At 64.0% G+C, this 26219-nt stretch overlaps 1 protein-coding gene across 4 annotated transcripts in view; it reads right to left on the bottom strand.

Moving 5' to 3' along the window:
* DPP6 (dipeptidyl peptidase like 6) overlaps window positions 1–26219 on the bottom strand; it is a 216754-nt gene that overhangs the window by 38102 nt on the left and 152433 nt on the right. For all 4 annotated transcript variants that reach the window (XM_055120728.1, XM_055120801.1, XM_055120575.1 and 1 more), the window contains exons 3-6: window positions 17476–17574; window positions 7226–7320; window positions 6025–6099; window positions 1139–1191 (exon numbers count right to left, since the gene is read on the bottom strand). In XM_055120728.1, coding sequence (XP_054976703.1) covers window positions 1139–1191; window positions 6025–6099; window positions 7226–7320; window positions 17476–17574 — 322 coding nt within the window. The remainder of the gene's footprint in view (window positions 1–1138; window positions 1192–6024; window positions 6100–7225; window positions 7321–17475; window positions 17575–26219) is intronic.

Genomic DNA, 26219 nt, shown 5'->3' with positions numbered 1-26219 from the left:
GGGTCCACCCGGCAGGGGATCGGACCTCGAGGTGGCCAGGGACCCTCCGTGGTGCCCGAGGCAGACCAGACCCAGCCCCGAGCAGGGCGCGAGCCTGATGTCACGCCAGCTCGGCCCCCGTGGGCAGGGAGCAAACCCTCCTCACCCAGTGCTCGGGCTCACCCCGGGTTCCCCAGACTCTCCTCCCAGGTTCTTGGAACGCTCCACGCCCCACGTTCCGTGGGACTCGCTGAATCCTAACAGCGTGTTAAAGGCACGGAGTCCTCTCAGGGGTTAGTCTTAATGCAGCTGAGAGGAAAGAAACCACCACCTCACAGTTCCCCGGGGCTGGGGGAACCGAGGGCCGGGACGATGGTCTCCGTGACCGCTGAGGACCACAGAATCCCCCCCTGCGCGGGGAGCGTCCGTGGGTCCCTCCCCTCACGCCACGGGCACCCCAGTCCCTCCGGCCTCGATTTCCCTAACAGTCCGAGGGAAGCAGCGACTGGCTGCCGGTCGCTACACGCGTGATGCACCTGTGTGGGTCCAGATGAGACTGTCCCCACTCCGGCCTGTGCCCAGCCCCGGGGAGCAGGCGCAGGGCGGCTCGAGGCTTCCCCGGGGACAGTCCAAAGGGCCTGTGGCTCGTTCCAGTTTGGCGGGAAACGGAGCTGCAGGAAGGCAGCAGCACGTCCCGCCCACCGGCCACGCCCGGGCGCCCCCGTTCCCCACGGGCCAGGGAGCAGGGTCGGGCAGGCAGCGGGGCGGCGGGGAGCACGGGGAGCAGGACGAGTGAGAGAGCGAGCAGGGAGCGCGTCTGCCGGGCCCCGACACGGGACAGCTCCCGTGTGGGGCCGGGTGAGTGGAGCCAGACGAGCCCCTCCAGGAAGACGCGGGGTCCCCCCCCGCCGCTGTGCATCTGAGGGGCTGTGGGGTCCGGGGCTGCGGGGTCCGGGCCACTGAGGACAGGCGGGGGAGGGGGCCTCGGTCTGTGAGCACAAGTGCCGGGCCCCGAACCCCGGCGCCCGAGGGTGGACCTGGCGCCGCTGTCCAGCCCGTCCCTCTACCTGCCCCGCTCCCCCCTCCCCCGACGACGGTCACTGGCCCCGGGGCCACCGTGCCTCTCGGCCGAGCCAACCAGGCGAAGGAGCCGCCTTACCCGTGCGGGATCTTGCTCAGGACGTAGTAGCCGGTGTAGGAGTGCCGGTAGATCTGAAAGACACAGCACGGGGGGGTGGTGGGGGCGCCGCCCTGCCCCCCCCACGGGGCAGCCCCCGGGCCAGGAGGGCCCCTCGCGGCCTCATCACGCTGCCGCTCTCCTGGCCTTTGTGCTCACCGCCCCGCCCCTTCTCTGGCTGCCCTGGTGGGCTCAGGCCTCGGGGACGACTCCCGGCCCAGTGCTCAGGAGCGACCTGCTGGGGCTCGGGGGCGTATGTGGGGAGGGGTGAGGGGCACGCAGGGCCGCTGCCCCCTGCCCCGGACGCCCGAGCCTCCGTCTCGCCCTCTCTGGAATGCCCCCACCGAGACCCCAGTTCCTGACACCTGCCGGGACGGTCCCTGGGCAGCCGGTCAGTGAGAGGGAAGGTGGGGCCCCTCAGGACCCGGAGAAGGGGTGCTGACCCCCTCTCGGGACTGCGTCCCCCCTCAAGCCAGCCTGGCTCTCACCACCCGCCCTGCAGAATATTGAGGCGTCTCCCTCGGAACTAGGCCGGGGGCTCGTTAGAGCAAGACATTCAGGCTGGGAGACGCCCAAAGGGCCGGGGGCAGCCTGGCACCCCCAGCCCCCACGGCTGCTCTCCCTGTCACACAGCCAAGGCCTCTACACGTCTGTCAGCCCCCCTGCAGGACACGCGGCCCTTCCAAGGGCTACAGACCCCGCAGCATCACCCCCAGGGCTTCCCACAGGGGCACCCTGACCCCCCTCTCCTGAGCCTGCAGCCGCCCTCTCAGAGTCTGTGCGGACAGACACTCTGAGGGCACAGGAGGGAGCTGAGCCAGGCGGGACGCGCGGAGACACCACAGAGAAGGAGACGACAGACACCAGCGCCCCCCAAACAGGAGGCGAACACACCCGCAAGGATAAGCAAACCACGCTCAAGTCACAGAAAACAGGACAGCAGGGCCAAGGGGGTCGGGGGACGCAGGGGTGACTCAGCACACACCCCGCAGGCGAGGCAACAGGATGACAGCACACACCCCCTCAAGTGAGGTAACCGAGGATGACTGAGCACACACCCCTCAGGTGAGGTAACCGAGGATGACTGAGCACACACCCCTCAGGTGAGGTAACCGAGGATGACTGAGCACACACCCCTCAGGTGAGGTAACCGAGGATGACTGAGCACACACCCCTCAGGTGAGGTAACGAGGATGACTCAGCACACACCCCTCAGGTGAGGTAACCGAGGATGACTCAGCACACACCCCTCAGGTGAGGTAACGAGGATGACTCAGCACACACCCCTCAGGTGAGGTAACCGAGGATGACTCAGCACACACCCCTCAGGTGAGGTAACCGAGGATGACTCAGCACACACCCCTCAGGAAAGGTAACCAAGGATGACTCAGCACACACCCCTCAGGAAAGGGGATAAACCTCACAGAATCAGGTGAGCAGATGCAGGGCGAACTCTGGAAAGACTGAACACTCGTTTATGAGCAAAACCCGCACAAAATGGGGTTGGGTGGGCCTCACCCCAACACAGCGAAGGCCACATAAAACCAACCCACAGCTCACACCGTGCTCGCTGGTCAGAGGCAGAAAGCTCTTCCACTGGGGTTAGTCAAGGCCAGGACGCTCGCTCTCCCCTCTGTCCCTCAGCACGTGCTAGAAGCTGCGCCCCCAGTTACCAGGTGAGGAGAAGAAACTAAAAGGACCCATGTCAGAAGTAAGCTAAGCTGTCACTGTTAGTAGGTCACCTAATGTATGGAGAACATCTTGGGAATGTCACTAAGAAGGAAACCAAGGCAGCAAGGTGGATACGGCTGGAATAGAGCTCTAAACATTCCAGGCTTAACAAGGATTTGTCAGTGAAATGTTGCTTCTCTCTTCTCCTTAAGTCCTTGGCACAGTTACTCCAGAGCACTGTCCTTTCTGTATGGACACAGGAAGACAGTCAATGCTGTGCTTTGTAACTTGGGAGTTAACTGACTCCGAATAATATCTACTCCTGTTTTCTCAACTTAAGCCTCAGCTGCCCTTAGTTCCTAGCACCCCAAAAGCAGGGTCCCGATGAGGGACTGGATGGACCCAGGGCAAGCTGTGAGCTACCCTGGCATCGAAATGGGCCAGGCCAAAGCGCCACAATACTTAACCGTAAGTTAAGGGCACGGTCATGGACAAACTCTGTCGTGACCCAAAGAGACGTGACAAGGACCCTGCTGGGGTTAGGAAAGACTAATCTGGCCTGAGCACTGTGGTCTGAGATCTATCGTGAGATGCCCCCAGGAGAGCCACCCTTGAAGCTTGATGATCTCTTCCTGTGCCCACAGTAACCAATTGACTAATACTAAGAAGTAGAATTAAGGTGAATATTTGGACGGTTACTGGGCTAAGGGAAGGGGAGACGCTCCCCTGGACGGTCTGTCTGTCGCTCTCGGGCAGGCAATGTGGCTGGGTGAGAATCTGTCCTACAAGAAGCTTCCCCGAGGGAAGGACTTTGCATTTGCTGGTTGTATGGCCACACCTGTGTGTAACTGCTGCCCCAACCCCTACAACTTGGGATATAACTAAGGCTGTGAGACTGGGCAGGGGGAGGGGGGACACGGGAGTGGGTGAGACGGGAAGGGGGCAGAGGGGGACGAGACTGGAATAGGCCAGCCAGCCCGGCCCTCGTTTCCTCCTTCGTCCGTCCAGGGTGAGGGGAGCGGCCCCCGGGCACCGAACACGGGCAGCGAGAGAGCATCACTGTATTTGATGTTTGGGCCACGCTGGGCTGCTCAGGGCTAACAGCTGTCTCGGTGCTCAGGGTCACTAAGTTCTTTCAGAAAAGTGGTTCTCCAAGGAAGATTATTTTCTAATCTGCTTACTCCTTGAAAGGCACACAGTACTTAAATATTTTACAGTACGATAATGTGTGTGAAATTTGATTTTATCCCCCCAAAGAGTTGTCTCTAGAACTTTTCACACACGTCGGAGAGTCGGAGTGGAGGGACGAGGCAGCTCCAGTCTCCAAAGCTGCCGGGAAGCCCCATGTCCGACTCGCCCAGTCCGGGTGCTACCACGCGAGTTTTTAAGTTAAAAATAAGAAGTGACTGAGGGGCTGGAGCGATAGCACAGCGGGGAGGGTGTCTGCCTTGCATGCGACCGACCCGGCTTTGATTCCCAGCATCCCATAGGGTCCCCTGAGCACCGCCAGGAGTAATTCCCGAGTGCAGAGCCAGGAGTGACCCCTGAGCATCGCCGGGTGTGACCCAAAAGGCAAAGAAAAAAAAAAAAAAGAAGCGACTGTCCCCCACGGCCCCACGTGGCTCCGGGAGGCCCTTCAGAGGCTGCCTGTGACACACCAGTAAGATCTCTCGGTAAAACACGGACCACTCAGGCGCAAGAGACTGGTTGGTTCCTCGGGGGAGACAGTCCCTCAGAGAGACGGTCCCTCAGAGAATGGACTCATAGCGGCGGCACCTTCTGCCATTCCCCGGCTGGACAGGACACCACAGAGCCTTCTCCACGGGCCAGCGCTACAGCCACCAACGTGCTGGGCTGGGAAACGGGCCCGGGGCTCCCCCTGGCCAGACCTCGTTGTTTCGTACACCTGAAGCCACGCCCAGAATGACTCGGGTCCGGCAGGCTGAGCTGTCCAGGGCATTCCTGTCCTGGGTCACGCCTGGTAATGCTCAGGGCTGACCCCGGCTCTGCACTCAGAAATCACTCCCGATGGGGCTCGGGGGACCCCAAGGGATGCCGGGGATCCAACCTGGGGCGGCCGCGTGCAGGGAGGCCCCTCCCCACGGTGCCACGGCGCCGGGACGCGAAGGATCTTAGCCAAGTTCCGGATCCAGTAGCACGAGGAGTGTCTCGTCACAGGGAAAAGCAGCCGACTTGCTCGTGTGCACAATTCCAGCGAAAACAGGGGTCATGGAGACGCCCCCGGGCCGGCTGCCCGGAGCCCCGGGTCTGTGTGTGGGCCACCTGGCTCAGAGCTCACTGCTAGCCCGAGACACGACAGCAGACACAGCCCGACCCCCGGGCGCCCCCAGGAAGCAGCTCCTGTGTCAGGCGATGGCTCAGCCGGGCCGGGGGAGGGTCTCGGAGGGGCTGCGAGCCGCTGGGATTGGGGTGTTATTTGCCGGAGATCAGAGGCCCGCAAACGCGCATTTCTAAGGCTGCTAATCTCTTCTAAGCGGAACAGCTGCTCCACTTACAAAACAAATTTCACCTCCGAGCTCACTTAGAATTAAAGAGCCAAAATGAAAATTTTAAGTATAAGCATATTAGAGGGAAAACAGAAAGACCCAATTTTAGGCTGCGTCACAGCCCCGGGTGCGCGTGTAGGGGGAGGGGGTGCTGAAAACAGCCGTTTCTGTAACGAAGACGATCGCTCAACCCCACACACCCCGCGACGGGCAGGTGGCGACGCGCCCGGGGTCGGCTCAGGGCAGCACCAGCCGCGTGTCCGGCTCCTGGACTGGGCCGGTGAGGACAGAGGCAGGGGGCACCCGCACAAACACACCCTCCCAGGGGGCACCCGCACAAACACACCCTCCAGGGGGCGCCCGCACAAACACACCCTCCCAGGGGGCGCCCGCACAAACACACCCTCCCAGGGGGCGCCCGCACAAACACACCCTCCCAGGGGGCACCCGCACAAACACACCCTCCCAGGGGGCGCCCGCACAAACACACCCTCCCAGGGGGCGCCCGCACAAACACAAACACACCCTCCCAGGGGGCGCACACAAGGGCCAAGGGCCCGGCCCGGCTCCCTGCAGGGCCCGGAGCACTGGAGGGTGACCCTGAGCACTGAGCAGGAGGAGCCCCCGAGCCCGCGGGTGTGGCCCCCAAACCCCGTGAACACGCGCCCGCCCGCCCGCCGGCCCACTCACCGGCTCCTCGCTGTAGGAGAAGAGCGCGTACTCGCGGTCCGGGGAGATGGCGTAGCGGAGGGCTCGCAGCGACTCCTGCAAGGACGAGCCGGGCTGGGCACGGGCGCCCCGCCCCCGCCCGCCCCCCACGTCCTCCTGGGACTGCGGGGCAGGGCAGCAGGCGGTGAGCCCGGGGTGGGCGCCACCAGCAGCCCCGCCCACGCTGCCCCTGCCCCTGAGGGTCTGGGGGTGTCCGGGAGCCTTTGGGCACACGCGTGGGCACCCGCACCCAGAGTCACACACGGCGCCTGGGACCAGGGGTGCTGGGGGGGACGGCCGGGGTGCTGGGGCAGGGTGGGGGATGGCCGGGGTGCTGGGGGGGACGGCCGGGGTGCTGGGGCAGGGTGGGGGATGGCCGGGGTGCTGGGGGGGACGGCTGGGGTGCTGGGGCAGGGTGGGGGATGGCCGGGGTGCTGGGGGGGACGGCCAGGGTGCTGGGGCAGGGAGGGGGCGGCTTCTTCCCGCAGTGGGGCCCAGTGAGGCTGAGGTGCTGCCCCCCCGCACAGGCTGCCCTTTGCCCCCTGGCTCTGGAGGCGCCCACAGACCTCGGGGAGGGCTGGATCCACTAACGTCCTCATCCCTCCCCCCTCCTTCCTTTCCCCCTCTCTCCCCCTTCCCTCCCTCCCTCCTCCCTCTCCCCTCCCCCTCCGTCCCTCCCTCCCTCCCTTTCTCCTCCCTCCTTCCCCCTTCCCTCCCTCCCTCCCTCCCTCCTTCCTTCCCTTCCTCCCTCCTTTCCTTCCTTCCGTGTCTCTGGTGAGTAACCAGCCCTAAACTGTGCTCGAACCCCTAACCCCAGTGTCACTGAGCACCGGGGACCCAAAGCCTCGGCCCGCCCAGGGACTCAGAGCTCGTCTGCACTTGAAGCATCATTTACTGTCACTAGGGTGAGCACCGCAGCCCCACTGACGTGCCGTGCGGGCGGGGTGCGGGCTCTGACTCGGAGCGGAGCCCCCCTGAGCTCTGCGGCTCCGCCATTGTTGCGCGGCCGTGTGAGCCCCGACTTTATCTTTAATTATGTGGGACACGCAACACTCGGCGCCAACGCTGCCGGGAATCTCCCGGACGCTGAAGGAACACGGTGCTCCTCTATTGAATTAGCGTGGCTCTGACTGCACTCTCTCCGGTGCTCGGCTGCGCGTGCGGCCGGGGAGGGAGCACTTACGATCCGTTTGCCTTCGATGAGCACGGAGGAGACGTTCGTCTCGACGTTGTGGAGGAGCACATCGCCCTTCTGCTCCCTGTAGATGAACTCTTTATCTGCGGAGAGAACAGGGGCATGCAACACCCGGCGCCCAGCCGCGCACCGCGGGCACGACGGGCGGTTCTGAAGAGAGCAATGGACCCCGAGTCTTTTTTCCTTTTCATTAGTGACTCACCGTGAGGTAGGTACAGACTTAACCTTCCGTGCTTGCATTTCAGTCATGCAATGGTCGAGTGCCCATCCCGCCACCAATGGTCCCAGCACCCCCCACCCCACCTGCTCCCCTCCCCCCACCCGCCTCTGTGGCAGGGCATCCCCTTTTGCTCTCTCTCTCCTTTTGGGACCCGAGTCTTATACAGGGCGCTTGGAGCTTCCCTCTCCATCTTTTTTTCTTTCTTTTTGGGTCACACCTGGCGATGCACAGGGGTCACTCCTGGCTCTGCACTCAGGAATTCCTCCTGGCGGTGCTCAGGGGACCATAGGAGATGCTGGGACTCGAACCCACGTTGGCTGCGTGCCTGGCAAACGCCCTCCCGACTGTGCTGTCGCTCCAGCCCCTTCTCTCTGCATCTTATCTTCTCTCACACCCACAGACATCATCGTCCGAACATTCTAGAGCTTTCTGGGCTAGGCAGAGTGGGCTCGAGGGCCGACCAGGAGGGGGGACGTTGGTGAGAGCGACCTCTCAGACGAGACCGCAGTGAAGCCGGCAGCGCCGTGCCCTGCCCTCAGCCTGCGGGCTCTGCGGGGAGGGGTCGCGGGGCAGGACCCCCCCGGTGCAGGGCCTCGGGGCCACTCTGGCACCCGTGGGATCTCAGGAGGGCGGACAGCGGCTCACGGGCTCGGGCAGGGGTGGGGGGCATGTGTTCAGAGGGAGGGGGAGCTGGGCACGGGCCCGTGGCGGCATGGATGGCGCGTGGCGTGCACTTTGAACTTGGAGCTGACAGAGAACCAACCAACACTGCTCAACCTTCCCTGACCCGGGGCACCTGCGGGGTCCCCCGCCCCCAGCTGCGACCACTGCAGCCTTCAGGGGGCTGCGTGGCCCCGACTATGGAAACTAAGGCAAAAGGGAGTCAAGGCCTCCCGCCATGCCCGGGAACGAGCGTCTGTGTGCAGCTTTCAGGAACGCTGGTGTGTAGTCTGGGCGTGACTTTCTCCAGACTTTCCGGCTGCTCCACCGGCATCCGGGATACGGGACACCGGGACTCGAGCCCAGGAGGCTGAGTGCAAGCAGCACCTTAACCCGGTGCCAGCGCCAGGCCCCGGAGCCTGTTTACTGCCTCGTCAGGATGCGAGTCGGCTTGTCTCGGTGACACACCCAGCAGTGCTCGGGGCTGACTCCGGCCCTGCCCTCGGCGTCACTCCTGGCAGGGAGCACGTGTGGGGCCGGGGATCGCGCCAGGGCTGGCCGAGTGCGAGGCAAGCGCCCTCCCCGCTGTCCCGGCTCTCCGGGCCAACGCGTTTAATTCTTCCTCTCTATCGCATTTCAACATTTCTCTCTTCGTTTAAACGACTTTTATTTGTACTTTCTCTGTGCGTCCATTATCATCTACAAACAAAGATGTCTAATTAATCTGGCCTTTTCAAATACCGACTTTTGTTTTCGTGAATTCCTCTTACTTTCAGTTTTAATCATTTGCACTGTCTTCCCGTCTCTTTGTCTAACCTTAAGCTGGCACTCAGCTTATTCTCAGCATTTCTTCTTTACTATAATGACAACGGGTGCTATAAATCTCTTTAATCATTTCCTCGCCTGAGCACACAAGTTTTAATGAGCGGCAGTTTCATCATTGTTGTTTAGTTGTGCACACTTTTAGTTTCTGTTGCGACGTCTTTTTTTAAATTTATGAGTCGTCAAGTAATTTCAATTTGCAAATGTATGAAAAAAAATTTATCTTTTTTTTTTTATTGACATGCAATTTGTCCCGACTGCAGAGAAGCTCGATTAATTCTCCGAAGCGTGCCGTGGTCTCAGGCCGCGCCTGCTCATTCCACGGAGAGCGGCTGCCGGCAAACGGCCCGACGGCCCCTCGAGGGTCCGGGGACGGACGTGGGCACGGGGGCCAGCGGGGAGGGAGGAAGTGTCAGTGAGGGACGCCTCAGAGCCCAGGGATGGCGGCGTCACAGTGCTCTGTGTGCGAATCGCTCCCTCGCAGCCCAGCCCCTGGCGCAGGCCCCACCGTGCCGACCTCAGGGTTGGCAGGCCACAGTGAGGGGCGTGTCGCTGCGTCACACACGGCTGCACCGAGGGGCCTCCTGGCCAGCCAGTGTGGACACCCACAGGGACACCTTGGCCTGGGCCTGCGGGCACGAAGTGCCCTGCTGGCCGGCACTGCCACTCCCTGCGGGCGGAGAGGTGGGCAGGACTGGGCACACGGCAGGAAAAAGGCCTGACTGTGCGCAGATGTGGGGCTGTGTAAAGGTCTGACTATGCAGAGGCCCGGCTGTTGGGGGCGTGTGACTGCAGGGGTCCAGCTGTTGGGGGTGTGACTGCAGGGGTCAAGCTGTTGGTGGGGTGTGACTGCAGGGGTCCAGCTGTTGGTGGGGGTGTGTCTGCAGGGGTCCGGCTGTTGGGGGCGTGACTGCAGGGGTCCAGCTGTTGGGGGTGTGACTGCAGGGGTCCGGCTGTTGGTGGGGGTGTGACTGCAGGGGTCCAGCTGTTGGTGGGGGTGTGACTGCAGGGGTCCGGTTGTTGGTGGGGGTGTGACTGCAGGGGTCCGGCTATTGGGGGCGTGACTGCAGGGGTCCGGCTGTTGGGGGTGTGACTGCAGGGGTCTGGCTGTTGGGGGTGTGACTGCAGGGGTCTGGCTGTTGGGGGCGTGACTGCAGGGGTCCGGCTGTTGGTGGGGGTGTGACTGCAGGGGTCCAGCTGTTGGTGGGGGTGTGACTGCAGGGGTCCAGCTGTTGGTGGAGGTGTGACTGCAGGGGTCCAGCTGTTGGTGGGGGTGTGACTGCAGGGGTCCGGTTGTTGGTGGGGGTGTGACTGCAGGGGTCCGGCTGTTGGGGGTGTGACTGCAGGGGTCCGGCTGTTGGGGGTGTGACTGCAGGGGTCCGGCTCTGTGCAGCCATCTGCACAGCTGCATGACTGCACGTCCCTTGCCGAGTCCTGTCCCACTGTGGACACTGGCCAGTCCACCCTCTCGCCTGCCCGCGGGCCCCGGGCTCTGCAGGCCGCTGTGAACAGAGCTGTGCTAGCGACACTCGTCTCCATACTGTGCCTTTGGGTCCCGGTGCCTTCCCAGGAGCGCTGCTGCTGGAGCGTGTGGGGCTCACTCCCCGCCCTCGAGGGATGCCCACACGGTCTCCAACAGGCCCGGGAGTGACTGAGGCCGCGCCCCGCCCAGCACTGGGGCTCGTTCTCTCTGACCAGGGCCAGGCTCCGGGGTGAGGCGACGCTTGCTGCTGGATCTGTCCTTGTGCAGTAAAGAATGTATCAGGGTTTCCGGGGATCAGATCACACACACACACAGGCACACGTGCACACACATGCACACACACGCATATGCACACACACATGTGCACACACATGCACAAACATGCACATGCACGTGTGCACACACACACGCGGACGCACACACACCTCTTCCAGTCCTTCCTTCACGGCCAGCACTGCCTTGCTGAGCTGCCCGCTGGGCGGTGACCGGGCAGTGCTGCCGTCTCCAGCCCTGCCGTGCCGGGGTGTCTCCTTCAGGGCCACCAGTGGTCACTGCAAGTATTTCACTGGCCCCTCACTAGGTGCGGACATGTCTGGGAGTATGGATCCTTCCTGGCGTCCATGCGGGTCACTGGAAATGACCCTCTGCCTCTGATAGCTCCTAAGGGCCCCAAACACGGCCACCCCAGCCTTTTCGTGGCGGCTGTTGGCTTGGAATAGTGTCCTCCAACCTTTGACCCTGAGTCTGCATCTGCCCTTCTTGTTCACTGCAGGCAGAAGGCTGGAATCCATGATCTACTCCAGCCTGCCACTCCGTCTCTCTTACCTGGCACACTCAGGCCACTGACACCGAGTGGGAGTATTACCGTGGAGTTCTGTGCCATCCTTCCGTGGGAATCTGGCGTGCCTGGGAAATCCATCTTTCCTTATGCGGCCCTTTCAGTTCCTTTCGGTAAAGTTGGTTTCAAATCTCTGAAGTTCCGAAGCTGCTGCTTCTCCGTGAAGTAAGTGTTAAGGACGCTCTTTCGTATGTAACTTCCTTCGCTGACCTTCTGCTTCCAGTGTTCCCTCTCTGGCTTTCGCCACGCGGGTCAGGGCGTATCCTGGGGTCTGTACCGGGTCTCTGAGCGGGGAGCCTTCGGGCTCCCGGTGCTGGATGCAAACTTCCTTCAACTCCAGAAACTTCTCAGGGATGATCTTTGCGGCTGACGCGTCTCCGTGGGAAACGCCTTCCCTCGGCTCTGATGTTCCCGGGGTTCACCCCCGGTTCTCTTCTCTGCAGCCTCCCTGCTCGTCTCCACGGCCTGGGGTCTGTCTGTGGCTTGTCTCGGGCTCCCGCTCCCGCCCTCGGCCGTGTCCCTCCGCCGCCGCAGCCTTCAGGGAGTTCCCACGTCACCGGCCAAGTCCGTTTGTCTTGTCATGGCTCTCTGCAGGTCTCGAGCCTCTGCTCTCAGACCCTCCTGAGCGGGGCGGTCAGCTCGGTCAGTCCTCGGAGAGCCGCTGTGCCTGGCAGCGCCAGGCCGAGCTCAGGCCACCGTCACCGTCTCCCCTGCCGTGCGGCTCCATCGCCGTTTCCCGCTGAGCACTTCTTACCGAGGAGGGGGTCCACAGGCCGCATGAGCCCAGGGCCCCGACAGAGCCCCCTGCTCTGGGCACGCGGGACGGGGGGCTGCAGGCGGCGCCTGTCCTGGGGTGCTTCTCCCCGGGGCTTCCGGTGGCAACTGTCTTAACCCTCCCGTGCCCAGACAAGCGCTCCCCCGGGGCTGCCTCCTCTCCCTCCCGGCTCCCCCGGCAGCGCTGGCCGAAGTGCTCGCGTGAGCACTCGGATTTCCAGCGTGGTCAGCGGCCAGGGTCCAGGCACAGGGGGACTGAGTACCAACAGCAGCTCCGCGCTCGGCCCCACTGCTGTCACCATAATCACCACAACCGTCCCACTGGCACGACCACAGCCATCACCGTAATTATCACCGTACTGTCACCAAAATTATTACCATATTTCACCATCATCCTGTTGGCATTATGATTCTGAGAATGTTATTATTATTACCACAATATTGCTCACAGGCATTATGACTGTAATATTACCATTATTGTTTCTGCCATTACCATCGTTCTATTGCCACAACTACTACCACCGTGGTCATAATAGTTACAATACTACCACCGCGTTCACTGTAACTATCACCGTAACTGTCACCAGGACTAACACCATTATTGCCACTAAAACGATCACCATCACTATCGTCGCTGCCTTCATCATTCCGTCATGCTCAGACCCAGCCCCGGGGCCGGGGGCCTAAGGGATGAGCCTGGGGCAGCCTGCAGGAGCAGAACATCCCGATCCGAGCCTAAAGGGAGAAAGCGGACGGCGAGGGCGGGCGGCCTGTCCAGGCGGGTGGGTCTGGGCCCCGGGGACGACGCTGGGGACGAAGCTGGAGCCTTTGAGGAAACCGGCCTTGGGTCACCAACACCTTACAGAGGAAACAGCCGCGCGGCGACACACGGCCCAGAATCAAAGGCGGGGAGACACCGCCAGGCAGAGGGCAGGTGGAGACGGAGCGACTGCACGCCGGGCAGGCCCTGGGAGGGACGGGGCAGGACGGGGCAGGACACGGGGAGGGACGGGGCAGGACCTGCAGCACCCTGCGGTGTGCACAGGGAGGGGGAGTGACAGGGTGTCAGTGGCAGGACCGGCGGTGTCCTGGCATTCGGCCAGGGCAGCTCATACAGCCCCTCCCCTGCGGATGCAGGGCCCCGGCCGCCCGCTCCTTGCCCGGTCCTGGTTCCATGGGTCCATAAGCTCTGGGCGTCACCATGGCGCCTGCAGCCCCACCCCAGGACCCTGGCACGAGCCCCCAGGAGCCTTCAGGAGACTGGGCAACCCCACCCCCAAACACCGGCCCTGACCCTGGCCCAGGCCCAGGCCTGTGAGAGAGGGGGGTTGGGAAAGGGCAAGGCCAGGAGCCGAGTGTCCTGCTGGCCGGTGGCGCCCAGGGGAGGCCGAGGGCTCTGATCAGGGCCCTCCCTCCGCTGGCCCCAGGAGACAGAGCGTGAGCAGGGTGGGGCCAGGCCGGGCGTGGCGACCGCACATGGGACGGATGGACATGCCTCCAGTCCGCTCGGCCCCCACGGCCCTTCCCGGGCCCCGTGGCCTGGTCCCAAAACGGCTCCTCGGTCTCAGCCCGGCGGGCAAACCAGGAACTGCAGACGCAAGGGACTCGCCGAGCAGGGACAGCCGGAGGGCGGGAGCTCAGGCCCAGCCCCCAGCCCCCCCCCCCCCGGGGTCCAGGCCCCGAGCCCCCACAGCCAGGCCCAGTTCCCCAGGCGCGGCCCCCAGCCCCCCACAAACCCAGACACCTCATCTAATCTTAATAAATTTCCGCATCGAAAACACAAAGCCTCTGTTTCATCCCTGTAGCCGGAAAAGGGCCTCGAGCTCGGCTATTTTTAGCCCAGGAGGCTATTTCGGGGACAGGAGCTTCATGTTCATTTCCCAGACGCGGCAGCGCCAGCCGGAGGGGCAGGACGGGACAGGGCTGAGGCGAGGCCACCCTGAGCTCCCCCTGCTACCGTCCAGACAGGCTGTGACTCGGCTCAGTCCCTCTGAGGCCCGCGCCGGTGCGTGCCGGGCGGCAGGGCCTGGAGCCGCAGACGAGGCAGCAGCGTCTGCGCCCGCATCCCACCCATCATCAGCCTGGCGGGCCAGGACCCCCGTCCGCGCCCACAGTGGCTGCCGTGTGCACCCGCGGCCACCAGGGGGCGCCGCTCCCCCGCCGACGCCTGCACCCGCGCGGCTCTTCCAAGGACGTCCAGGGCCTGCGCCGGCCGCGTGCCGGGTGGGCGGGGCTCGGGCCGGAGAGTCACGTCGCGGCTCACGGTGCCCAGGGCCGCTGCCTCCCTCTGCCCGCTCCGCCCGCTCTGGGACGTCTCACGCTGCTGGGTGCGGCCCCCACGGGCCACGGGCAGGGCCACGAGAGGGGGCGTCCCGCCGTGCCCCGGACTGGCCCGCAGCGCTGGTCACCGGGAGGGGCCTGGACGGGGGCAGCTGCCGAGGCGCAGACACCCTCCCAGGGCGGGCGCGGGCACTGCCAGGGCGGGGCAGGCGTCCCCCCACGGAGCAGGGGCGGGGAGGGGAGTGCCCGAGCCTGCCCCCTGCGCCCCACGAAGCCAGCTGCTCTGGGTCCTGAGTCCGAGCTCTCAGGCGCTGGGGACACCAGGCAGGCGGCTCGGGCCTCTCTGCCCAGCAAAGGCCTGGCCCTCGGACGCGGGTCTGGCTCCCGGCTCCCAGAGAGACCCCCACACCCACCTGCCTTCTTGCCCAAAAACCAAGCTCCCTTTGGGCGGGGTAGCACCCGGGGGCAGGTGCTGGAGGCCGGGTGGTCAGCCAGGAGGCGGCGGCCGTGGGGCTGCAGAGACTCCGAGCCTCAGGGAGATCGGCAGAGCCAGGACCAGCCTCAGCCCAGACCGGGGAGTCGGCCACACGCTGTCGGCCCCCCGCCCGCAGCCCTGGGAAGGGGGCGCGGCCCTGCCCCGCTGCCCCACACACGTGGCCTCGGTGGAAGTGGGGTCTGTGGGTCTCTGACGCCGTCCCCTGTCCCGAGGGCGTGGCTGCTGTCCGGGGGCCGCCGGGCGCTTGCTGGGCAGAGCGGAGTGGCCGGGGCCCCTTCCAGGCGGTGTCCTGCTGAAGGCCCGCCTCCGCCCTGCAGTGGCCGCACGGGCACGACGCCCGAGACCCGGGCTCTGCCCCTCTGCGGGGCAGGCGGGTCACTCTGCAGGCCCGGCCTGCCCCTGTGCCCGAGGGTCCCGCTGGAGAAGCCGCTGAAGTCAGGGACCCCCGTGACTCCTGCTCACGGGCGTCTCGGGGCGGGAGCTCCTCCCTGGGGTCAGGTGGAGTCGATGAAGAGGATTCTCGGAGCAACGAGGTTCTGAGCGTCCTCACGCGGCTTTCCAGGAATTAGTTCCTTCCCTCCCAGGCGGGGGATCTGAGAGCCAGGGCCGTGTCCAGGGCCCGGGGCAGGCCCTTGGTCCTCCCGGGAGATGGATTACGCCAGTGTGGATTTCAGGGGCAAACAAATCCCAGAACCATCCTGGGCGCATCACGCAGACCCCGGTGGCGCGTTTGTGAGGCTGCGGCCCTCCAGGGATTCTCCCTCTGGGAACACCTGCCTTCGCCCGGAACTCCTGGCGCGGTGCTCAGCCTTGGTGCTCCTGCGGGCCGGGGCGGGCTCTGCCTACACAGGGCTTCCCTGAGAGAGACCCCCGGTGCCCGCCAAGGGTCTGGCACGAAGGAAGCGACTGTCACACACTAAGGGCGTGGCACGGCGGGCGGGAGTCGGGTGCGAGACTGTGAGCCGGCCTGGCCGAGCGAGGGTGGGGTGTGCTGCCCGCTGGCCGCCCAGGCCCTGGAGCTGGCGGGAGACTAGGGACACAGCCGGGCCGGGCTGGACGCGTCCTGCGGAGTCGGGGGCGGGGCGGGCAGAGCTGGGGCCTCTGACGGCTGCCCCACTGCCGCCCCGGCAGGAGGACCCCCGGGCAGCAGGGCGCAGGCTGGAGGGGCCTGGCAGGGCACAGCCCACCCCGTCATCCCACGCCAGAGCTCTGCAGGCAATGCAGGGAGGGGTGAGGAGTGGCGGGAGCCTTGTGGCCACGCAGGGCGGGAGGCAGCCGCTGACCCCGACGCCCTCGGCCAGCAGACAGGCCCCGGCACTGCTCTCCGCTGAGTGTGTGTGTGGGGTCTCCGCCCCGGGTTAAGGTGACACCCGGCAATCGGATGACGAGCGAGTGTCCAACCTGGTGGTTCTGGGCCCCAGACGGGCTGGCAGGCGGGCGCGGCCACCACAGGGCACCCGGCGGCCCCGGGAGAGTGGGGGCAGCTGTAGGACGAGCCCGGGCCCCTGGGGACAGCACGTCTGGGACGGGGCCGGTCAGGGGGCAGCGTGTCCCGGGGTCTCTCCCTCCCCCCGCACCTCTGCCGTCCTTCACGGAGGCCCTGGGCACCCCCGTTGTCTCTCGTGCTCCTGGGTTTGCTCTGACAAGTGTTGGCATCCTCAAGCGTGCGTGTGTGTGTGTGTATGTAAATGTGTGTGCACGTGTGCATGCACAAGTGTTTGTGCCCATGTGTGCATGTGTATACATGTGTGTGTGTGTAACTGTGTGCATGTGTGCGCATGCTCGGTGTGTACATGTGTGCATGTATGTGCACGCATGGTATGTGCATGTATGCATGTGTGCACGTGCGCATGTGTACATGTGTGCATGTGTGAGCGCCGGAGGGCCCGGAGCTCCCATGGAGGCCGGCCTCCAACCATCACTCAGACAAGGGAGATCTGTGACGGAGGAAGCTCTGCCCTAGAGACGGGCAGGGACTCGGCTCTAAGCCAACACCCCCCGATAAAGAGCATCAGGTCTAGGCTCTCGGCTCCGGGGTAGCGCCTGCGTGACAGCAGTGACCGTGACGGTGACCCTGGAACCCACATGCGCAGCTGACCAGAGCACGGTGGGTCAGTGAGCTGGGGAAGACCCCCTTCCTCCCCCAGAGCTGGGAAAGACCCCCTTCCCCCCAGAGCTGGGAAAGACCCCCTTCCTCCCCCAGAGCTGGGAAAGACCCCCTTCCCCCCCCAGAGCTGGGAAAGACCCCCTTCCCCCCCAGAGCTGGGAAAGACCCCCTTCCCCCCAGAGCTGGGGAAGACCCCCTTCCCCCCCAGAGCTGGGGAAGACCCCCTTCCCCCCAGAGCTGGGGAAGACCCCCTTCCCCCCCAGAGCTGGGGAAGACCTCCTTCCCCCCAGAGCTGGGGAAGACCCCCTTCCTCCCCCAGAGCTGGGAAAGACCCCCTTCCCCCCAGAGCTGGGAAAGACCCCCTTCCCCCCCAGAGTGACAACAGACTTCTCCAGACGAGGCTCAAGAGGGAGAACGGGTCTCCCTGCCGCGGTGCCCTGGCTCCCGCTGTTCATCCAGCAGCGTTCTGGAAGGATCCGTGTGGGCACTTCCGTGCCCCGTCAAGTGGGGAGAGAGAAGGGGGCGGAGGGCGGGACTCCGCCGACCCTCCGGACTCACCGCTGATCCACTGCGCCTCGGGGTCGTGGATCTTGAAGTCGCCGCTGAAGAGGTCGTCCACCGTGACCTTCTTCTTCTGGGACAGGCTGTCGTCCTCCACTAGGAGGGAAGGGGCGGAGTCAGAGGGACAGCTGAGGGCGCGGGCGGCTCAATCCCCACACCCCCGTTAGCTGGGGCCGCAGGGGCGTGTCCCGAGGGGCCTGTCCACTGCTGGGAGCCCGGAAACCAGCCAGAGGACCCAGCCAGCCCTCGGGCTTCTGCTGCTGTTTATTTACTCTTTTGTTCTTTGCTTGTTTGGGTCACACCCGGCGATGCTCAGGGGTTACTCCTGGCTCTGCATCCTGGCGGTGCTCGGGGGACCCTATGGGATGCTGTGAATCGAACCCTAGTCGGCTGCGTGCAAGGCAAACGCCTCCCCATTGTACTACTGTTCCAGCCCCAATTTACTTATTTAGTTTTTCGCTTTTGGGCCACATCTGGTTGTGCTCAGGGCTGACTCCTGACCCTGTGCTCAGGGACCACTCCTGGCGGTGCCTGGGGACCGTGTGGGATGCCGGAGATCGAACCCGGGTCGCCTCGTGCAAGGCCAACGCCCTCCCGCCCCTCCCCCGCTCTGGCCCCTGCTGCTGTTTACAGTCCCACAGCTGCCCACGCTGTGGACGGTCCTCGGGCCCCAGACTGACCCTGAGCCCAGCCAGGAGAGGGAGAGCTGGGCCCGGCGTGTGCCCAGTGGTGGGGCAGCACCCCAGGGTGCTCAGCCTGGCTCGCCCGCATCACCCCTGCTGCCGCCTCCAGGGGCCTCCTGGCCGGGACGCCTTCCCGGGGCCGCGGCCTCCAGCCTCTTCCCGCCCGACAGCCACAAGCATCTCCACTCGGCCACCCCCGCCGTGGGAGACCCCCCGCCCCACACCCACTCACACGCGGCCCAGCCAGAGGGCTGCAGGGCTGGGTGCACCGAGGGAGGGGGCGGGGTCACTTCCATCTCCAGTTCCTGTCCGGCTTCTCCTGAGCGGCCGACCTGGGCCCCGTCAGACACGTTTTATTTCCAAATCTGGGGCCAGTTGGGAAAACAACGAGAGCCACCCCTGGGCTCGGGCAGTGGGACATCTGGTCCCCTGAGCACGGGCAGGCCCTGAGCCCCCGGGGGGTGGCAGAGGCGGGCTGGGCTCGCCAGAGGCCCCTCGCGCTGTCCTGGAGCTGTCCAGGGCCGGAGGCGCCGGGAGCCGGCCCGCCCCTGCGCACGGTGGCCCAGGGAGAGGCACACGCGTCCGTGACGCCCGGAGCAAGGATGGTCGCGTGGCACCAACCCGCTGAGGAGACCCTGGCGGGGCGGGCCGAGCCCACACCCAGGCCCTCTCGGACCCTGGTCACTCCGCCAGGAACAGAGCTGCACAGCCACGCCTCCAGCCCCGCAAACAGGGACACGCGTGGGACCACCGTGCCTGTCTCAGACTTACGCCGAGTCCCCGGCCAGACAGACGCCATTGAAACACACCGCAGCAGAGCCAAAAGTGTGGGAGGATTTATGGAAATAATTACACTGGAGCCAAATCTAATCCTGGTGTCGCTACTCCAAGATGACCCCGGAGGCCCCATGGGTCTGGGGAGGACCGGCAGCACCGTTCATCAGCAGTGAGTGATTATTAATCAATGCTTATCATTACCGGCATGACACCACTTCCAGCTCGCCGCCTAAACAAACGGCGAGAAAACAACGGAGAGACGATTCATTCACCCCCTGAAATGTTTCTTCTCGCAAATGACTGTTCTATTCATCCAAAAATGTTTTCCTCTTTAAAATCACTGTCGCTGTATCACTGTCATCCCGCTGATCATCGATTTGCTCGAGCGGGCGCCAGTAGCGTCTCCGTTCGTCCCAGCCCTGAGGTTTCAGCAGCCGCTCTTTACTCGTCCCTCCCAGCGGTGCCGCACTGGGGGCTCTTTCAGGGTCAGGGGAGTGAAACAAAAGCATGATTTTGTCACTCAGAGACACTTTGAAACTGAGCAGGCTGCCCTGTGCGGCAGCTCTGGGGGCGGCTCCGTGAGCTGTGTGAGACTCACGCCACTTCTCGGCCCACCCAGGGGAGTGCACGGGCCCCACTTCCCGGCCTCCTTCCCCGGGGCCACTCCCTGGGCCCGGGCCCTGCAGGGTCACGGCTGCAGCCGGCGCTGACAAACCCTCACTGTGCAGTGCGGGGGGAGCCTGAAAGGCCGGGGGGGGGGGCAGCTCCTCCCAGATGCCCACGAACACCCCCACGCTCAGGCCTGCCACTGCACGTCCCTCCTCGCAGAACCTTCCGGTCACCAGCCCCCGCCCTCCCCCCACAGCCAGTCCCTGCCACAGAGCTGTGCGGAGTCGGCCAGCTCGTGATCGTGCCAGCACTCATGCGCCCATTGTCCGTCCTCCCTCCCTCCCTCCCTCCCTCTCTTCTTTCTTTCTTTCTTTCTTTCTTTCTTTCTTTCTTTCTTTCTTTCTTTCTTTCTTTCTTTCTTTCTTTCTTTCTTTCTTTCCTTTCTCTCTTTCTTTCTTTCGTCTCTTTTAGGTTTTAAATTTTTTAATTTTTAAAAATTTATTTTGTTTTTTAAATTTTATTTTATTTATAGGGCTGGAGCGATAGCACAGCGGTTGGGCATTCACCTTTCACGTGGCTGACCCGAGTTTGATTCCTCCACCCCTCTCGGAGAGCCCGGCAAGCTACCGAGAGTATCGAGCCCGCGCGGCAGAGCCTGGCAAGCTCCCTGTGTGTATTGGATATGCCAAAGACAGTAACAATAAGTCTCTCGATGAGAGACGTTACTGGTGCCCGCTCGAACAAATCGATGAGCAGTGGGATGACAGTGACAGTGATTTTATTTATAAAGTTGGTCACGATTGTTTATTACACTTAACATCCCGCCCCCCACCCCCACTACCCCTTCCCACCACGTTGCGCACGGGCCGGAGGTGGGAGTGATGGATCCCAGTGTGGCCCGGAGCCCCCGAGGGGTGGCCGGGCATGTGCTCTGCCACCCGGGCTCTGTCCAGCTCCGCCTGACCCTTTCCCCGGGTGTGTCCAGGCCGTGGAGCTGCCTTCCTGCTCGGAGCACCATAAGACCCAAGTCAAACACCGTGAGGTTTTTCTCACTCAAAGCAGCACACAAGTGACCTGAACGCCCCCGGCGGGGTGTGGCCTGCAGGACCAAGGCGGGAAGGGGCGTCGGGGCCTCCTGGAGACTCCACAGGCTGGTCGTGCCCGCCCGGGCATCACTGCCTGGGGCCCTCGGACCCGACGCTGCTCACAGACACGCCTCCCGCACGCTCCGGGGAACGCCTTCCGCGCCCTCTCAGTGGGCCAGCCCCCCCCCGCCCCCCCGTCCCCGCCTCTACTGGCCCTGGGAATTACTCTCATATTGTGTGTTTTTTAACGTCCCACAAATGGGTGCAGTCACTCTACGCCTGTCCCTCTGCCTCTGGCCCGCTTCACCCCGCACGGGGCGCTCCGTGTCCGTCCCCGTATCAGCAAACTCCCTGGCTTCATTTTCCCTGGTGGCTGCGTAGTATTCCACGGCGTAGATGTGCCGTAGTTTCTTATCCCGTCGTCTGTTCTCGGGCATCGGGTGTTTCCAGATTCTGGCCGCGGTGAACACACGGGAGCAGGTGGTGTCCTGCTGTGCTGCTGGGCCCTGGGGGTGTCCCCAGAGGCGGCACTGAGGGTCGCATCGAAGCTCAACTCCCAGTGCTCTAAGGCCCAGACTGTTCCCAAAGGGCTGGGCCAGTCACATCCCCCGGCAATGATCGCGTCTCCCTGCGTCTGCGCCAGCTGCTGTCCATTTTGCTGTAGAGCACTGTTTGCAGATTTTAAAGCCCAGCGTGTTTGTCCAACTGGGTGGAAAAATTCCCTGAAGCCGCTAATTCTGTGTTTCTTTACTCCCTCTGAACAGAAACGGTCACAGCTGTCAGACCGACCGACCGTCCGACCGATCTCTAGGGCGGGGCCTTGGTTCGCTCCCTCGGGCTGTCGGGAGAGACGGCTGAGCCGGACACGGAATCTTGAGGACATTCCCGGGCGGAAGCCGGGCCTCCGGGCTGGCAGGGCTTGGGGCCTGGACGCCCAGCGTCGGGGACGGGAATCAGCCTGGCAGGATCGAGGCTGTACCCCCCTCCCTCCCACACACAGACACACACACACACACAGACACACACAGACACAGACATACACACACAGACACAGAGACACACAAACACAGACACACACAGACACAGACACACACACAGAGACACACACAGACACACACAGAGACACAGACATACACACAGACACAGACACATACAGACACAGACTCAAACACACACACACAGAGACACACACAGACACACACACACAGGCGGGGGAGAGTCCATCTGAGAAACGTGCGCCTGCAGTGCGCCCACCTCCCTCCTCGGCACACCCCTTCCCCTTCACTGGCCTCCTACACTGCGTGGCCCCTTCCAGAACCCCACGGGCCCTGGGTGGCCCCGCCTGTCTGCAGAAGGCGAACAGCTGAGTCCAACCCCAGGGAAGTTCTGCGCGCCCCCCCCCCCAACCCACCGGGGACACTGGTGCAAAAGGACTTCGTTTTCCTCTGGGGGGGCAGAGTCGGGCCGGATTCCCTCTGCGGGTGGAGCGAGAAGCAAGAACATGAAGCCCCCCAAGCCCCGGGCAGGCCTGGGGTCCAGCGCCCAGAGCCTGTCCTTCCGGCGCTGCCCCCGCTGCTGGCAAAGGCCCCTCCTGCCCGGGTCTGTCCCCAGAGCCCTGCCGCTGTGCACCCCCGGCTGGCGGCAGGAACCAACAGAGACTTACTCCCTCCGGTCGGGCCGGCTCCCCCGGGGTCCTTCCCTGGCTCGTGCGGCCGGCATGGACCTCAGGCCTCAGCAGCCCCACGCGGGGTCGTCTCCCTTGGTGCCTTTCAGAAGACGCAGCTGGGCCCCTGCTCACGCCAGCAAAGGACCTTGGCCCCTTCCTGCCGTTCAAGGGGCCGCGTGGGTCCTCAGGAGGCGGCCACGGGCACCTTTAGGGGAGCCGGGCCGGCCCCCCCCACTCCCAGGGAACCCCGTGGTGATGCACTCGCCACGCACGGCTCAGCCTGGGCAAAGAACAGACACAAACGAGCACCTGGACTGGGGCAGGGCGAGTTTGGGGGCATCAGGTCACGTGGACACGGCACAGCCGAGCCGGGAGGCCCAGAGCCTGCTCAGAGGGACGGGAGCGTGGTGGGCAGTGGACCCACCGGCCAGCTCATCCCGGGCCCTTCCCGGGAGCCGCTCTCTGGTTTTACCAGGCCACAGATCTCTGTCCCGGCCCCGCCCGGCACGTCCTCTGCTTTCTGACTGGCCCGTCTCCCTCGCACAGAAGCCCCGGGCCCGCCCGCCTCTCACACGGCCCGCAGAGCCTCTGAAATTCACTCGTGATCTACCAAGGCAAGAGGCAAGAGAAAAACAGCTGCGGAAAAGATGGTCTCCGAGCCGAGCCTGCTCCTCAGCCGTGCCTTCAGGATGGGGCGCACGCAGCAGCCGCGCTCTGGACAGTGCTCCTTCCGAGAGCGAGCTGAGGGCGTGCTTGCCAGCCCACGGGCCTAACGCAAGCAGGAGTCCCAGCAAGGGCCGCCTCCGTCCCGACTCGTGGTTCTTTAGGGCAAGGATTCCACAGTAGGCTGGGTGCACCTCCCAATCCTTCTAGAAGTAACGATGAGAAGTCGAGAGAGGCTGTTCGGGGGCTCCGAGGGGCCACTGCTCACACCTCCCACCGCCTGCAACCCGCGGCCAGGTCAGGAGTGCGCAGACGCTCCCGTGGATCTGTCGGCACCCCCCCCCCCTCGGAGACGTCTTTCGATTAAGGAACGAGGCGACTCACAGGGCTCCTCAGTCCACCAAGCCGGGGGCCCGAGGGGCCACAGCCCCCACGAAGCCAGCGCAGCCTCCAGCCGGGCAGAGGCTGCTCCCAGGAGACGCTTCCTCGGACCCCCACAGGCGGGTGCTGGGCTGCAGGGCCGAAACCCACCCACGGGCAGCTTTGGAGCTGTGCAGCTCACGGTGACTCAGTCAAAGAAGAACTGAGAGCAGGCGCGTGCCGGGGCTCCCTCAGCACGTGGGGGCCAGACCCTCCGCTCCGCCCCCTCGCCCCCAGCCTGAACCCTGGGCCCCCCACGCAGCCTCCCCGGCCCCCTCTGCCTCCCGGGCAGGGCGGTGGGCAGAGTCGCTGCCCCGAGCGTGTGCCCGGCCATCCCGTGTCCTGGCTGCAGTGACGCCCCTGCCGCCCGCTGACCGTGCAGCCTCACAGCCAAGCCACAGGGAGCTTAGCTTCACTGGGCTGCTCCCAGCACAGTGCTCCCATCCCTCTGTGTTTATTTGTAACTTCTTTCTTCTTTGCTGCCCGAGTGTCTGCAGCGCCTGCCCCGCGTGGGCAGCTCCCCCAGCCGCCCCGCCCCTGCCCCGGCCACGCCAGGTGGCCTCACCGGCCCAGAGCCTGGATCCCGAAGCCTCTGGGCACCTCCCGACTCCTCAGGGCTGAAATTCCAGCAGGTCAGACGGAAGGAACAGAGACGCCAACACACTCTGCAGACAGAAGCAGCAGCCCAGGGGCCCCACCCGCAGCGAACAGCTGAGCAAACTCTTAGCTTCGGACTAGCCCCCGTGATCAGGCGTGTAGGATAACGCTGGCTTGTCCTTTCCGCCTGGCCGCAGGGAGCTTAGCTTCACTGGGCTGCTCCCAGCACAGTGCTCCCATTCCTCTGTGTTTATTTGTAACTCCTTTCTTTGTGCTGTTGACTGGTAAATATTGTTTTTCTCTTTTCCTTGAGTCCTTTGCGTGGTTAATTCAGAGCCATGACCTTTCTGTATGGACACAGGAAGACACTCCATGCTGTGCATCTGTGACATGGGAGTTAACTGACCTTGTCAGTTAATGATATTCACCCCAGGCATCTGCTCTCTCGACTTCAGCCTCAGCTGCCCTTAGTTCCTAGCACCCCAAAAGCAGGGTCCTGACGAGGGACTGCATGGACCCAGGGCAAGCTGTGAGCTACCCTGGCATCGAGATGGGCCAGGCCAAAGCGCCACAATACTCAACTGTAAGAGCTTGGTCATGGGCAAATTCTGTCATGGCCCAAAAAGTAATAACTAGATTAGGACCCTGCTGGGGCTAGGAAAGACTAATCTGGCCTGAGCACTGTAGTCTGAGATCTACAGCGAGATGCCCCCAGGAGAGCCACCCTACCGCTCAGTGTTATCTCTTACTGTGTCCATGCAAAGATGTTAATTAAGATGTTAATTAAGTTATTGGACTAAGGAGAGGAGGAACACCCCGAGGTGGTGTTTCCACTGTGAGCCTGAGGGCGATAAGGAAGCGCTTTGACCTGTCGAGTCTCCCCCACAGCCGGGAGTAACGTCCGGGCACTGGGCTGCTCTCCTCACTCACCTCCCCGAGGGCCTGCGGCTAGTCAGACCCACTGTGACAACTGGCAACAGAGGGGCACTCACCAGAGCTGGCGGGGAGACTGGGAGGAACAGCCAGAACCACCCAGAAGATCCGGGCAAGCCGCCTCTCCCGAGAGGCTTCAGAGACGGGCTATGTTCCTCCCAGCACTGACACGAGGCTTGTCGGAGTCCTGTGCAAATGCCCTGGGGTCCTGGGAACCCCCACAGCAACTGATTCACCAGAGATTGAACCCGGTCACCGACACCCCCTAAAGTTCAACGATGGATCCCCCAAACTCAGGAACCAGAGAGGCGTGCGTGAGGGAACACGGCCACACCACACTGCCCTGCGCCGTGGGAGGGGTGAGGCCTGGACGGCACGCAGGGGGCAGCGAGGAAGCAGGTGCGAGGGGGCCGGCTCCAGGCCACGGTTCGGCTGGGGGCCCGTCTAGCTCAGCGACACGGAACGTAAGAGACACCAGGTACCTTCCGGCTGGTGGGGACAGAGCCGGCACCCCCAAGCGCAGAGGGACGCGCGGATGTGGGTGCCAGGAGCACCGAGTTGCGGGTGTCCCGGCGGGGCGGGATCTGTGCCAAGACTCCGAATGTGCTCACTGCGGGTCTTTTTTGTTTGTGCTTTATGGGTCACACCCGGCGGTGCTCAGGAGACACACCAGGCTCTGTGCTCAGGAATCTCTCCTGGCAGTGCTCAGGGCACCCTGCGGGGTGCCGGGGACCGAGCCCGGGCCGGCCACGTGCGAGGCAAACGCCCTCCCCGCTGTTCTATCGCTCCCGCCCCGCTCACTGTCCTTTAAACAATACTTTCCCCGAACAGCGGGGAGGCTCGGGGCAGCCGCACGAGCGCGGAGACGCCCGGCCAGAGGGGCTGCGACGGCCACTGACGGCCACAGGCGAAACGAGCAAGTGAGTGAGGCAGAGCCGGGAGTCTGTCTGTCTGTCTGTCTGTCTGTCTGTCTGTCACTCGCTCTCTCTCAGCGGGGTGGGGGTGCAGTGAGCCCCCCAGGCTGCGTCAGGCCCACACCCCGAGGGGACCCTGGCGGCAGTGGGTGTAGTGTGGACTGGGGGGTCGGCGGGAGCCCCCTGAGGGTGCGTGCCTGGAGCCCCACTAGGGCAGAGTTGTGAGGGGGGAGGGGCGGGACTGTGGCCGGAACCCAGAGCGAGGGGCTGGGTGACAGCAGGGCTTGGGTGGGGGCCCAGCTCGGCTGAGAGCTGAAGTGTCATCTTCCCTCGCCACCGCAGTAACTCAGAGCAGCTGACTGCGTTTCCTGCTCGCGGCTCTGTGCTCGTCCGC

The sequence above is a fragment of the Sorex araneus genome, chromosome 1, assembly GCF_027595985.1.
Source record: "Sorex araneus isolate mSorAra2 chromosome 1, mSorAra2.pri, whole genome shotgun sequence".
Lineage (NCBI taxonomy): Eukaryota > Metazoa > Chordata > Mammalia > Eulipotyphla > Soricidae > Sorex > Sorex araneus.
Note: the sequence above shows the minus strand (reverse complement) of the source record. Positions and strands in the feature narration are given on the sequence as shown.